The 12,604-nt window shown below is 44.2% G+C and overlaps 1 protein-coding gene across 6 annotated transcripts in view; it reads right to left on the bottom strand.

Annotated features, from left to right (window-relative positions):
* The window catches only part of HSCB (HscB mitochondrial iron-sulfur cluster cochaperone), an 18,118-nt gene extending 5,562 nt beyond the window's left edge, over positions 1-12,556 (bottom strand). The window contains exons 1-6 of one of the 6 annotated variants that reach the window (XM_032883295.1): positions 12,274-12,556; positions 10,922-11,018; positions 10,479-10,568; positions 9,754-9,898; positions 5,978-6,025; positions 2,431-3,294 (exon numbers count right to left, since the gene is read on the bottom strand). In XM_032883295.1, coding sequence (XP_032739186.1) covers positions 3,263-3,294; positions 5,978-6,025; positions 9,754-9,898; positions 10,479-10,568; positions 10,922-11,018; positions 12,274-12,509 — 648 coding nt within the window. In that variant the 5' untranslated portion in view covers positions 12,510-12,556 and the 3' untranslated portion in view covers positions 2,431-3,262. Of the gene's footprint in view, positions 1-2,430; positions 3,295-5,977; positions 6,026-9,753; positions 9,899-10,473; positions 10,569-10,921; positions 11,019-12,122; positions 12,155-12,273 lie in introns of those variants that run through there. The other 5 variants (XM_032883293.1, XM_032883299.1, XM_032883294.1 and 2 more) reach the window with 5 other exon arrangements.
* Between the last annotated feature and the right edge of the window lie 48 nt (positions 12,557-12,604).

Raw genomic sequence — 12,604 nt, 5'->3', positions numbered from 1 at the left:
TATATATATATATATATATACACACACACACACACACATATACACACACACACACACACATACATATATGTAAGTTTTTATTTAAATTCCAGTTAACATACAGTATAATATTAGTTTCAGGTGTACAATTTAGTGATTCAACATTTCCATACATAACTCATGCTCATCACAGCCCTCCTTAATCTCCATCATCTGTTTAACCCATCTCCTTAGTTACTTCCCCTTAGTTACTTAGTTACTTCCCCTCTAGTAACCATCAGTTTGTTCTTTTTCTTTTTTTTTAAAGATTTTATTTATTTATTTGACAGAGATCACAAGTAGGCAGAAAGGCAGAGAGAGGAGAAAGCAGGCTCCCTGCGGAGCAGAGAGCCCCATGCGGGGCTCGATCCCAGGACCCTGGGATCATGACCTGAGCTGAAGGCAGAGGCTTTAACCCCCATCAGTTTGTTCTTTATTGTGAGACTCTATTTCTTGGTTCCCTCTCTTTTTTTCCCCCTATGATTGTTTTGTTTGTTTTTAAAGATTTATGTGTTTATTTTAGAGAGAGACTGAGAGAGAGCACAAATGAGAGGGGCAGAGGGAGGGAGAGAAAATCCCAAGCCAATTCCACGCTGAGTGTCAAGCCCAAGGGGGCTCTATCTCATGACCCTGCAATTGTGATCTGAGCTGAAACCAAGAATTGGAAGCTTAACTGACTGCACCATTCAGGCACCCTCATTTATTTTGTTTGTTTGATTCTTTTTTTTTAGGATTTTTATTTATCTGACAGAGAGAGACAGTGAGAGAGGGAACACAAGCAGGGGGAGTGGGAGAGAGAGAAGCAGGCTTCCTGCTGAGCAAGGAGCCTGATGCGGGGATTGAGCCCAGGACTCCAGGATCTGAGGACCCCGGACCCCATGACCTGAGCCGAAGGCAGACGCTTAATGACTGAGCCACGCAGGCACCCCATGTTTGTTTTGTTTCTTAAATGCAAACTGGTGCAGCCACTCTGGAAAACATCTGGAGGTTCCTCAAAAAGTTAAAAATAGAACTACCTTACAATTCAGCAATTGCACTACTAGGTATTTGCCCAAAGAATACAAAAATATTAATTTGAAGGAATACACGCACCCCGGTGTTTACAGCAGCATCATCTACATTAGCAAATTATGGAAAGAGCCCAAGTGTCCACTGACTGATGAATGGATAGAGAAGATGTGGTATATATGTATACATACAATGGAATATTACTCAGCCATAAAAGAGAATGAAATCTTGCCATGTGCAACGATGTGGATGGAGCTAGAGTATAATGCTAAGTGAAATAAGTCAGAGAAAGACAAGTGCCATATGACTTCACTCGTAGGGAATTTAAGAAATATATTTTACTTGTGTAAACAAAATGAAAACATTTATCTTTTCTCCTTCCACGATTCCTCAAAAAAACTCTGAAACTATTATTGAACATTCTTATTTTCATGGCAATGTAACTATTTGCATAGGCTCAGCAAGAAGCTGTCCTCTTTGTGATAGGACATAATTTAAAACATTGATTATATGACCAAGGCTTTGACTGGAACGTCACATTTGAAAATGATGTATAAAATCAGACAGAACAGACAATTTTAAGGAAGTAAGGTTGACTTTATGGGGCCAAAGCTTACTAAGCCCTTTTGGAAAAAACCGGTTGACACCTGGCTTATAGGTTCTCAGCATTATAGGTGAATAAAGAAGGTCACTTCCCTGCAGGCCCAGGAAATTTAGGATGTTTTGGGGGAACCTCAAGAATAGAGGAATTCACCCAAATCTGTAGGTATTACAGGTGACATCTGATGGCAAATTCTGTTTGACTTCCTAGCATTGAGAGGCTTTTTTTTTTTCCTTAAAGATTTTATTTATTTATTTGACAGAGAGAGATCACAAGTAGGCACAGAGGCAGGAAGAGAGAGAGGGGAAAGCAGGCTCCCCGAAGAGTCCAATGTGGGGCTTGATCCCAGGACCCTGAGACCATGACCTGAGCCGAAGGCAGAGGCATAACCCACTGAGCCACCCAGGTGCCCCTTGTTTGTTTTTTTTTTTAAAGTGGGCTCCCATGCCCAGTGCAAGGCTTGAACTCATGACCATGAGATCAAGACCTGAGCTGAAATCAAGAGTGAGATGCTTAACTGACTGAACCACTCAGGCGCCCCTCATCGAGGGGCTTTTAAAGTTCAATCTGAGATTCCTTATAAAAACTTCCATAAAGAAAACTTAAGGGTGCCTGGGTGGCACAGTCATTGGGTGGCTGCTTTCGGCTCAGGTCATGATCCCAGTGTCCTGTAATTGAGGCCCACATTGGGCTCCCTGTTCGGTGGGAAGCCTGCTTCTCCCTCTCCTGCTCCCCCTGCTTGTGTTCCCTCTTTGTCAAATAAGTAAGTAAACTCTTAAAAAAAAAAAAAAGAAAACTTAAAAAGGTCTGTATTGTTGATTACTCTTCTTGTTGCATTCATGTAAATAATTAGGCCAACTTTAATGCAACTAAAGGTATTTTGTTCACAAAACTGTTCTTACCTTGATTACCTTTGATAGAAATTTTATGACAGTGGAAAAGTATACCACACCCAGAATCTAGTCTTGAGGTTTTATTATCTTCCTATAAACCAAGCTCGATCCTTCCATCTTAGACATTTTGTCAGCCTTCAGCAAATTCTTACTTCTCCTAGTTTCCTTCAGTATCTGGCTACAACTCTCCAAAGTGCTGTTTCCCATTTTCCTCCTCTCCTGAGAAAGAATGGTATGATCACTGAGATCTAAAACCTAATCCTTTTTGGGACTCAGGTTCTCTTGTGGTCGCCCTTTCCTCTGGGATCTGAAAACACCTTGTAAGCTAAGCCCAGACAATTTGATATAAGCATCAAAGAACTCATCACTACAAATCACGTGTTGGCAACCTTTGTGCCTGGACTTGCTGCCACTTGGGTTACCCCAAAAGCCACCAGAACACCTGTGTCTTCCATACTCTGCTCTCAGAAATAGCCATGGCTGTGACATTGACGTCTATGCCGTCACTACCAACATTCAGACTATAAAACAAGAAATCTATCAGATTGCCACTGCTGTCCTCACACCACCATGTAAAGATGCTTAAGGGGTCAGTGTCTTCTCAAGTGACTGCCTGCCCTCTGGACTCAGTAACTGGGTTTATAGTCTGTTCCCACCATTAGCCTTTGTTTTCTTTTTGTTTCCATAGAGATGCTCCTCATTAAATGCCTGATTGCTCACGTCATCCACCAAATATCCTCTTCTACCAAGTCTCAACAGATGGTTCAGCTCGTCCTTAATAAACAAAGGGCAATCAAATGAGAAATGGACTTACATTGTTCGGAGGAAAGAAAAATGTCTCTTCTTCCTGTCTCTTACTGTCTGTTGCAGTTAACATCAGAAGATCGGACTCCTGTCTCCCAGTGTCTGAGGGAGGGTAGAAGCCTAACTTCGATAAGCCCCAGTTAGCAAACCCAGATCCGTACATGGACCAAACCTTCCCTTTTTTATAATTTTCCAATTTCCAGACTCTACTGAGATCATGCTCATCCCCCTCCCTACTCCTTCATTCTCCCTTTATTTTTTTAAGATTTTATTTATTTATTTGAGAGAGAGAGGGTGGGGGGAGAAAGGGAGCATAAGCAGGGGGAGGGGCAGAGGAAGAGGGAGAAGCCGACTCCCTGATTCGGGGCTCAATCACAGAATCCTGGGATCATGACCTGACCTGAAGGCAGACACTTAACCAACTGAGCCATGCAGGTGCCCTTCATTCTCTCTTTAAAACGCCCAGTAACTTCTGTATAAATCGGGAATTCAGTTCACACTAGACTCTTCCCTACTGCAATAGTTGTTACTGATTGAAATGTATCCTTACCACTCTAAGTAGTATCTGGCTTTACCTTTACAGCCTACAAGCATCTCTTCGAGTCCCTGCTGTTAATTCTTCAGGTATATTCTCAGAAGTGGAATTGTTAGCTTTTACAGTGATCCTGTTTTTAATTCCTTGAGGAAATACCATAGTGTTTTCCATAGTGGCTGCACTATTTTACATTCCCGCCAATAGTGCACAAGGGTTTCAGCTTCTCCAGACCCACAGCAATACTCGTTATTTTCTGGGTTTTCTACTACTAGCCATCCTAGTCAGTGTATGTTGTTGTGATTTTGATTTTCATTGGCTTAACGATTAGTGATTTTGCATATCTTTCCATGTGCTTATTGACCATTTGTATATTTTCACTGCATGTTCTATTTTTTTTTTAATTTTTTAAAAATTTATTTACTTGACAGAGATCACGAGTAGGCAGAGAGGCAGGCAGAGAGAGAGGAGGAAGCAGGCTCCTCGCCGAGAAGAGAGCCCGATGTGGGGCTCCATCCTGGGACCCTAGGATCATGACCTGAGCCAAAGGCAGAGGCTTTAACGCACTGAGCCACCCAGGTGCCCCTGCATGTTCTATTTCTTTCTTTTTTTTTTTTTTTAAGATTTTATTTATTTATTTGATAGAGAGATCACAAGCAGGCAGAGAGGCAGGCAGAGAGAGAGGAGGAAGCAGGCTCCCTGCTGAGCAGAGAGCCCGATGCGGGGCTCGATCCCAGGACTCCGAGATCATGACCTGAGCCGAAGGCAGCGGCTTAACCCACTGAGCCACCCAGGCGCCCCGCATGTTCTATTTCTTAAGCTGGGTGGTGGCGACAAGGGTATTTCTTCCGTTTTTATTCCTTAAGTTCTACTTAAATATTATTCTTCTTAAAATCTACAAAAAAAAAAAAATCTACAAAAGTACAGTAGGAGATGGGGGTGAACCCTGGTGGAACACGGAGTAGCCAGTGGCTTGGGTTCGTGGATTTCAGGCAGCCATATCAGGCTGTTAATCTGTATTTCCCTGACATCTTTTTAGAGGCCCTCCCTCTGCCTGTGTGTCAGAACAGACTTCTACAGCCCTTGCAAGCTGGACAGCACACTGTGTAAGCCTGTCCCCTCAGCACTAGCTGACTAGACTCGAGTGGACATCTGGCTCGAGCTGTGGCAACCACATCCCCCCTCATGGGAATCTAGAGTTGGGTCCAGGGAACTCTAGTCAGATGGCCAAAGTCCTTGTACTTATTAGGTAATGGACCTAGGCGAACTAAGAAGTCACCCAGTGCGGAAGGCCACTTTGGAGCACTGTACACTAATGAGGAAGTGGATGGAACTAGTTTATAGTGAGAAGAGGATAGAATGAAACTGAGAGGCATCAAGTCCCAGTCCACAGCTTGGTTCCAGACTGCTTTCTGGCTCCCAGGCTTTGCCCAGAAGAGCTCTTATCCCACTGTATACTATAATCCTCACAGGGACTTTTTCTTTGGATTTGGGGAGCTAGTCCTAATTCCTTTTAATAACCTCCTTTTTATCTGGGCTAGCCTGAGTGGGGCCTTCTGCTTCCTGCAGTCAAATGATCCTTCAGCCGAAGGGCCCATTATTCCTGTATTTGAGGGGTGGCACAAGTCTGGGATGGAGAAAAAGACTGTTCTTACTTCAAAATAGCCAGAAATAGACTGAATCTCTTCCAGCTGAAAGCCAGGAGCAATGGGTACCAGGAAGTTTGGGCACAGCTCTGCCATGGGCTTCTCCTTCTGGGCTTTGCAGAGGAAAGGGGCGTGCAGGCTTTGCCAGATGTCAACTGTGCAGCCTTGCCCTCAGGATCTGCCTGTGTTGGCTTCAGCCTACATTCCGTACCTTAACTTCTCCTACTTGCTAACGGGAGACAGAAGCACTTTCATCTACTCTTTCACTGGCATATCATGGTTTTTGGCACAACTTATTTCTCCAGCAAGGCTGTGAATCCTTGAAGGAAGAAATGTCCACTTGCCTATATTTTATAGCTCCCTACGTACTTATTATAGGATGAGTATATAACAGTTACTTATTCAATCCATGGTTACACCTCAGTGCTTATAGTTTCTTTCCATATTTAAGAAAGTCAAGAAATGAAGAAAGTACCTTGTTCAAAAGCTCTGCTCACATTGTCAGTCAGTTCTTTCTGTTTAGCTGAAAGAGAAAATCACTATCTTAATTTTTCTGTTTATACAGACTTGAGATGTGAAGATAACACTTTTTTTTTTTTAAGATTTTATTTATTTATTTGTCAGAGAGAGAGCACAAGCAGACAAAGAGGGAGGCAGAGATAGAGAGAGAAGCAGGCTTCCTGCTGGACAAGGAGCCTGATGCAGAACTCGATCCCAGGACCCCAGGATCATGACCTGAGCTGAAGGCAGCGGCTTAACCTACTGAGCCACCCAGGCGTCCCTTGAAGATAACACTTTATAGCTCGTTTCAGCACACACAACAGGGAGCTTAGATTCCAGGTGAGGCCTCATAAGCCCTGTGCCCACGTGTCCCAAGACGGCAGCTGTGTTTTAATTTATTTGTTTTTATTTGAGAGAGAGAGAGAGAGAGAGAGAGAGAATGCACGCATGTACCCAGGGGAGGAGCAGAGGGAGAGAGAGGGAATTTTAAGCAGACTCCCTACTGAGTGCAAAGCCTGACTCCAGGCTCAATCCCCCAACCCTGAGATCATGACCTGAGCTAAAACCAAGAGTCACGCACTCAACAGACTGAGCCACCCAGGCTCCCTGGCAGCTTCTGTTTAGGGCAATGTTGTTTTCCTACCTCTGTAACGTCTGAGGGGCAATCCCTAAGGCTTGTAAAATGGCTATACAATCATTAAAAAAGAAAAAAAAAAAGGATAAGGAAATGCTTTATCTCCACCAAGCAGTATGAATTTTTTAGCTTATAGGTAGAAAATTAGCAAGCTGGGATTGCCTGTGGGCAGGGCATCACAGTGTTTCAAATAACCACTTGCAAATTATACAGCCTCCCAGGAAAATGAAACATTTAGATCCTACTGTACTATAAGAGAGAAGATGCAAGATAACGTAAAGGAGCAGCTACCTCGTGTTTCTGCTGTATCTTCATTAGGAAATGAAGAATTTTACTGTAAGTGTGTTTTCCAGATATAAAAAGTCTCCATCACTTCTAGGTCGCTTGCTTTCAAAGCACTTTCAAATACATTATAACTCCATTGTAGGCGGAGGTGTTGGGAGATGTTGAGAGATGGCCCTGGTCATATGGTTGGTTGAGTGGAGGAGCTGGGAGCAGACCCTATCTATAGACTCCTAGACAGTGGTGGGAAACTAGCAACATGGTGTTGACAAAAGAACACTGGATGAGGAGTCTAGAGGCTCAGAAGTTCTGCCCAGATCTAACCAGCTCTATGCCCTTGAATATTTGCTTACTTTAGGTCTTAGCACATGCCTGTATGGGAAGAAACTTAGGAATTAATCTAAATGAAGGTCAGTGACCTGTTCAAAACCAGACATTCACTATAGGGCCAGAATAACCCCCACCAGTGACTGAGCACCTGCTATGGGTCAGGCACTGTGTTATGTGTTTTACATGTTTTATTTGATTTAACTTAATCCTTGCAACAACCAGTACTAATGTTATCTCCATTTTACCGATGAGGAAACTGAGGCTCAGAGGGGTTAAGTCACTTGCTCAAAGTCACATGCAAAGTCAATGGCAGTGTTGACACTGCACTCAAGAACCCCTCACAGCAGATCATGTTCCTCTGTCTTCCAAAGTTGTGCAGAGGATTTTTGACTGTGAACCTTGAGGTCTTCGTCCAACACCACCCTGCCCTAAGGCTGTTGATACATCCCTAATTGACAGACTAACCCCCAACTCCCCATTTTACTGATTTTAGCTTCCTTTTTCATTATTTACTCAGTTTATTTACTGAGCCCGCGTTATATACACCATGTACATGGGCTGAGCAGAAAGTCTCTGCTTCTATGGATTTTCAGTCTAAGGAGGGAGGGAGGTTGACATTGGTCAAATAATCTCCTGTAAAACAGTAAGGTTATAACTGTGATTAGTCTTATAAGGGAGAGGTACCCACTGCCAAAATGTTATCAATAAAGAGGTTCTCTGAGGAAGTGATGACTGCCCCCAGATCGGGTAGAGGAAGAGTTCACTAGAGGAAGGAGAAGAGGGTTTTAAGTAGAAGAACAGTATGTGCAATGGCCCTAGGGTAGAAAGGTGCTTGGAACAGATGAAGAACTAGAAATGGCCTGTGTGGCTAGAGTGGAGGGGCAAATGGGAGGAAACGGAGTTCAGACTATACCGGGCCTTGTAAGCCATACTAAACACTTTGGTCTTTAACCTGAGAGCAGTGGGAAGCCACTTAAAGTTTTAAAGCAACTTTAAAACTTAAAGGTTACCTAGGATAACCTAGGTAAAGATTAAAACCCAGGTAAAGATTAGATTTGGGTTTCAAAAACTCTCATAAGTGACAATGTAGGAATATATTCGAAGGTATAGCTAGACCAGCGTGGAGCTATTACAGCTGTCCAGGTGAGAAAGAACGGCAGCTTGGAACAGGGTGCTGGCGGTGAAGACAGATTTAGGACACATTTAGAAGGTCAGCATTTCAGGATTTGGTGATGACTGCCTATGGGGTAAAGGAGGACAAATTTTTAAAAACACCTCCTTGGGGCACCTGGGTGGCTCAGTGGGTTAAGCATCTGCCTTCAGCTTGGGTCATGATCTCAGGGCCCTGGGATGGAGCCTGAGCCCCACATCGGGCTCTGCTCACCAGGGAGCCTGCTTTCCTCCTCTCTCTCTGCCTGCCTCTCTGCCTACTTGTGATCTCTTTCTCTGTGTCAAATAAATAAAATATTAAAAAAAAAAACAAAACACCTCCTCAGTGTGTTTTTTGGACTTGTGCAACTGGATGGTGTCATTCACTTAGAGAACATCAGCAGAGGAATAGGTTGTGGTTTTGTTTTGCTTTAGGAGGGAGGGGAGAGGCTCATGAATTCCATTTTGGACTCACTGCGTTGGAATATATAAACTCCATGAAGACACGAGCCATGTCTTTCTTGTTCACTGTGTCTGCACAATGCTTGCTACACAGTGGGCATGCCAAATATTTGTGAAAGTACATATGTGCATACAATTGGAGTGAGAACGTGGAACTTTTTCGATGTGGCATGGTTAATTTTATGTGTCAACTTGGTTGGGCTATGGTGCCCAGCTGTTCGGCCAAATGCTAGTCTAGATACTGCTGTGAAGGTATTTTGTAGATGTGATTGACATCTATAACCAGCTCACTTTAAGTAAAGATTAGCTTGGATAACGTGGGCTCAGAAGTCCTGCTTGAGTTTCCAGCCTACTGGTCTGCCTGACATATTTTGGACTTGTTAGCCCTCACAATTTTGTGAGCCAATTCCTTAAAATAGGTTTTTCTCTTTCTCTCTCTCTACATAAATACATGTATACTATCGGTTCTGTTTCTCTGGAGAACCCTGACTGATATAGTGTGAAATAAAGCAGAAAACAAAGCAATATGTGATCAGAAGTCAGTTTTTCAATCTTTGCTCTGCAATGTGACCTTGGGCATTTCAATGAACTTCTAAGGCCTAATTATTCTTGTCAGAGACAATAATAACATATAAATGATGTCATGGGTAGGAAGGAGGATTTTAATCTGCAAAATATTATGATGTTCTTGGTTTAAGGCTGCTTTCTGGAAGGTTAGAGATGTTGCAAGTCTAACCTCCAGACAAAACTGGTTTCAGTATCACCAAGAAAAAGAAATACTCCCTGAATCATTATGATGACCTATATGTAGTCTTTATATTCATTTTTCATTTGACCTTGGACATGTACTCATAACAGCAATAAAATGCATTCAGTAGTATTTTATCTTTTACCTCGGACAATAGATTCAATCTCTTTCATGGCAGCTTCACTTTGAGCTTCTGCAAGTTTTTCATTGATTTCCATTATTTCCATGAGGAACTGCCTGTCCATTTCATAATCTGTCCCTTCAGGAATCTCTACTCCATGGAGCTTTAGCTATTGGGACATAAAGCAGAGAAAAGTAAGGTTGGTTGAAGAGACTGTGGCTAGAGTCATAAATCCTACTTACAGAATATAACAATACGATTCATTAAAAAACAAAACTTGAACTGTCTCAATAGTGAGAATGTGAAGGTAGGGTATGGGAGTTACCCTGAGACAGGACTGCTGGGACAGGATTCCTTTCTGCTACTTGGAACTGTGTGACCCCAGGGGAGTTGTTCCTCCACTTGGGAGACTGAATTAGGTATCTGTAAAGGCTTACTAAATCCTAAAATTCTAAGGTGCTAAAGTCTTCCCTCCCACACAAACAATGCCAAAATTACTCTTCCCTGAACACTATCACCATCCAATCCTTGAAATTTACAGAAAATGGTACTAAAAAACGCACTTAGGCAAGTAAGATATACAAATACTCAGAGAAAACTATTCTCATTCAGTATCACTGAGGCTAATTATCTTTGGGTCCCTAGACTAGCTCAGGTCGCAAGCACTCTTCCGCTGAATACAGGGGAGCAGTTGTCCCTCAGCCCAATGGATACCATGTAGTCATAGAAGGATTGGGAAATCACCTTACAAGGTATAGTCCCCTGCTCAGGGGAGCCAGAAGGGTCTTATAGGCATCATTCACCAGGGTTGAATGCTTCTCTGAGAAGTCCTTTTCAGTCTGTTAGTGGAGATGAAGATAATCTCATTACCATCCAAATTAGCCACATTACATTCCCAAACTCTTTCATAAAATATGGATGGGCAGACAACTAAGGAAATCTCCTAGGTAGAACTGGTGTAGGATGAGCGGTCTTTATTCTCAACCAATGGGTTCTAATTCTTCTGGGAAGTTAGATAAAAGCTGTGAGTGCAGGGCAGGTTCAGGGCCTGACTACTAGCCGGGGTCAGGCTGTCCCAGGGTGGAGCTGGTTGTTTAGCTCTGTCTTTCATAATCACATCACCACAAGGCCACTGCCACCCACCCTGTGTACACTAGTGTTTGGGTATGATTAGGGGTGGACAACAGGCTACCTGAGACCTCTGGCTGAAGAAATCAGGGTGGACAAGACGCTGTAGTTCCTGGTACCTAGTCTGGAGCTTTGCTGTGTCAACTCTGAAGGCACGGTTGCTGTAAGGAAATTGGGAGATAAAAACCATACACCAAATATTTATAGATTTGTGTACTATGGGCCTGGTTCCTGTTCTCACAGGGGTAAATGCAATAAACATGGAGAGAGAGAGAGAACTTCAAAAAGTGCTGTGAAGGAAAAGAAAATAGGGTCAGAGAAAATGGTAAATGTGGTGGACAAAGAAATAACATTTGAGCTGAGACCTGAATGATGATGAAAAATAACCAAAGATCAAAGAAAAAAAGTCATCAAGAGGCAGAGTGAACATGCAAAGTCCCTGAAGTGCGGACATGATTGGCACGCTTGCAGAACTTAAAGGATAGTGTCAGGGCAGCACATCATAAACGCAGAATGACTGGTAGGCACCAATCCCAGAGTTAAGGGGAAGGACCATTCCTGAATCCCACCCTGTATTTTGAAGGCCCAAGTCCTTTCATCTTCGCCTCTCACTTTATTTTAACCCAGTTCCTTTCACTTTCCATTCCCAGAGCCTTCCCTGTCTTAGCAGTTTAGCTCTGCTGAAATTTCATCACCTCTCCAAGCTCCTTGAGGTTCGGAGGAAAACAGGAAAAACAGCCACTTCTGACTCTCTCCCTCCAGTTCTCATTTCTCCCTTAGACTCAGCCCACAGTATTAAGTTTTCCGGTGCTTTTACACCCCACTCTGTTTTTCTTACTAGATTTATTTTATTATAAAAGGATGTAACTCAGGAACAACCGCATGGAAAACATGCATGGGTAAAAGGGCGGGGAAGCTTCCAAGCCTTCTCCAGGCACACTACTCTTCCATCTCCACGTGTTCACAAACCTGCAAGCTCCTTAACTCCCTTATTTTGGATAGCACCTCAGTACGCCTTTCTTAAAAGTCTCAACCCAACTTTAACCATTCTGATCCTATCCATCCATCAACTCTAAGCAGCCACTCTAGCACACTTCCCTCAGGCTTCTCCTCTCAGGGCCCCGCCCTCAGGCTTCCCTCCACTGAAGCCTCCCTCCTCCAATTTCCCATAAGTTCCTTCTCCGCCCCTCCACTCCTCCTTCCCTTCTCGTCTCCATTCCTCAGAGGCCCTATCCTCAGGCTCACCCCTCAATTTCCTCACTCACCCGCCGCAATGGCACCCTCCGTGCTCCCAGGCCCCGCCCCTACGGCTCCGCCCACCGATTTAACCGGTCCCGCCTTCTCCTTTGCAACCCCTAAATCGCCAGCCCCGCGTCTCTCTTGCCCCAGCGTGTTTCTCGAAACCGCCTCCCGTACCAGTCCAGGAGGCTGAAGTAATCTCGAGTGGGGTCAGGTGGCTGCAGGGCGCGGCACTGTGGACAGAAGAACCCATCACCACGCATGGGGCTCCCTGGGCCACCGCAGTTCCAACACTGGGGGGAACTGTTTCCCGCCAGAGACGCAGCACTGCAGCTTAGCGGTCTCCTTCCGAGGACCCCTGGCGGCCACAGGCCCCGCACCCGGAGCAAGGCGCCAGTTCTCCCGCCCCACATCTGGCCGCGGCCTATGCCGCCGCGGTCACCGGCTCGGGGGTTGGAGAGAGCGGCCGACCTGACTAGTGCTGCTGATTGGCTGAGGAACTGACGGG

This window comes from Lontra canadensis, unplaced genomic scaffold, assembly GCF_010015895.1.
Source record: "Lontra canadensis isolate GAN:19392208 unplaced genomic scaffold, GSC_riverotter_1.0 scaffold87, whole genome shotgun sequence".
Classification (NCBI taxonomy): domain Eukaryota; kingdom Metazoa; phylum Chordata; class Mammalia; order Carnivora; family Mustelidae; genus Lontra; species Lontra canadensis.
Note: the sequence above shows the minus strand (reverse complement) of the source record. Positions and strands in the feature narration are given on the sequence as shown.